Source organism: Callithrix jacchus, chromosome 9 (assembly GCF_049354715.1).
Source record: "Callithrix jacchus isolate 240 chromosome 9, calJac240_pri, whole genome shotgun sequence".
Taxonomy (NCBI): domain Eukaryota; kingdom Metazoa; phylum Chordata; class Mammalia; order Primates; family Cebidae; genus Callithrix; species Callithrix jacchus.
Genome location: NC_133510.1, coordinates 22,838,853 through 22,840,621, shown reverse-complemented (window position 1 = coordinate 22,840,621; position 1,769 = coordinate 22,838,853). Strand labels below are relative to the sequence as shown.

General features: G+C 52.1%; 1 protein-coding gene across 1 annotated transcript; it reads right to left on the bottom strand.

Annotated features, from left to right (window-relative positions):
* Positions 1 to 443: 443 nt before the first annotated feature.
* On the bottom strand, positions 444 to 1,206 carry LOC100402498 (myosin regulatory light chain 2, smooth muscle major isoform). The gene is given in 1 exon segment (XM_035258544.1): positions 444 to 1,206. A coding segment is annotated over 1 exon segment (573 nt). The 5' UTR covers positions 1,017 to 1,206.
* Between the last annotated feature and the right edge of the window lie 563 nt (positions 1,207 to 1,769).

Genomic DNA, 1,769 nt, shown 5'->3' with positions numbered 1-1,769 from the left:
GCTCTGGGTGGGTTTGCACTGGTGGCCTGGGTTTGGGTGGGGATGCATGTGAAGTGGTATTGGATCCCATGTCTAAGGGTCCCTTCCTCCTGCTGGCACCCAGGACCCTTTCCTCCTTGGGGAACAGCCCAGGAATGGGCTCTCTTGGGGGCCTTCCCTCAGTGCCACCAGGTCCTGCCCTCCGGCCCAGCTCTTCAGAAGGCGGCCTTTCCTTGGAGGGGTCAGAGACTCCAGCCCAGGGCTCTAGGGTCACGGTGTGAACATCGACCTCAGTCCTGCACTTCGCTTCTCTTGGCCTGATTTCTCCACTGGGAGCTGGCACTCTAAGCCCTCAAATGGAGGATCCTCTGAGAGAGGCCTATGGGCAGGGAGCTGGTACAGAGCAGTGTGCGCTGGGAGGGGTGACCGGTGGGAGTAGAGGGCTGTGGGTTGGCTGGAGTGTCCTAGTCATCTTTGTCCTTGGAGCCATGTTTGAGGATGTGGGTGAACGCCACCTAGTTGAACTTGCCCTTCTTATCATTGGGTGCCTCCCGGTACATCTCATCCACTTCCTCGTCTGTGAAGCTGTCACCCATGGTGGTGAGCAGCTCCCAGAGGTGGTCCTCATGGAAGAAACCTGAGGCTTCCTAATTGAAGCAGGCAAAGGCGTTTTGGATCACATCCTTGGGGTCCCTGCCGTTCAGCTTCTTCCCAAACATGGTGAGGAAAGTGGTGAAGTTGATGGGCCTTGGGGCCTTGCTTATTATACTCTCCAGGTATTCATTCTTGGGGTTCTTCCCCGGTCAGGCCAGCTTGTCCTTCAGGTCCCCCTTGTGAACGAAGCCTTCACAGTTCTGGTCAATCATGTTGAAAGCCTCCTTGAACTCCTGGATGTGGAACTGGTCAAACATCGCGAAGACATTGGATGTGGCCTGCTCTGCCCGCTTCGTGGTGGTCTTGGCTTTGGCCCACTTGCTGGACATTTTGGCTTCAGGTGGGTGGGGGGCTTCACTGGGTGCTTGGAGCTCACTGGTCATAGTACCTTACTTTTTTTGAAAAGTATAAGTATTTGAGTTAAAAGAGTTGTGAGGTTTTTCGGTTTGGCTTTATTTGTTTTTCCCAAGTGAGAATGACCTAGAAGATAAGAAGTAGCTGACAGAGGAACAAAAAGAGTGAGGTTGGGAGTGGGAAGGTAGCAGAGAGAAAACGAAATACAGAGGATGTGGAACAGTGATAGGGACAGTCTGTCCTAATTCTCCTCCTCCTCCTAATAGACTCAGGAAATAATACAGGTGTTTAACAGAACGTATCTCATCAGAGCCTCAGAAGTTATCAGTCCAAGTCAGGAGAGCTGGTAGAGGAGGACACAGACTCAGATTTGATAACTGGTTAAGCAGAATCATGATTTCCAACTTCACTGCGGCTCACTGAAGCAGTTCAGGCTACGGTGATGCTGTGAGGAGAGGTGGCTTGTTCTAAATGTTTAAAAAAAATTTTTTTTTTTGAGACAGAGTCTTGTTCTGTCACCAGGCGCCGGGCTGGAGTGGAGTGGCACAATTTCAGCTCACCGCAACCTCCACCTCCTGGGTTCAAGCAATTCTCCTGCCTCAGCCTCCTGAGTAGCTGGGACTACAGGAGTGCGCCACCAAGCCCAGCTAATTTTTTTGTATTTTTAGTAGCGACGGGGTTTCACCATGTTGGCCAGGATGGCCTCAATCTCCTGACCTCATGATCCGCCCACTTTGGCCTCCCAAAGTGCTGGAATTACAGGCTTGAGCCACCGTGCCTGG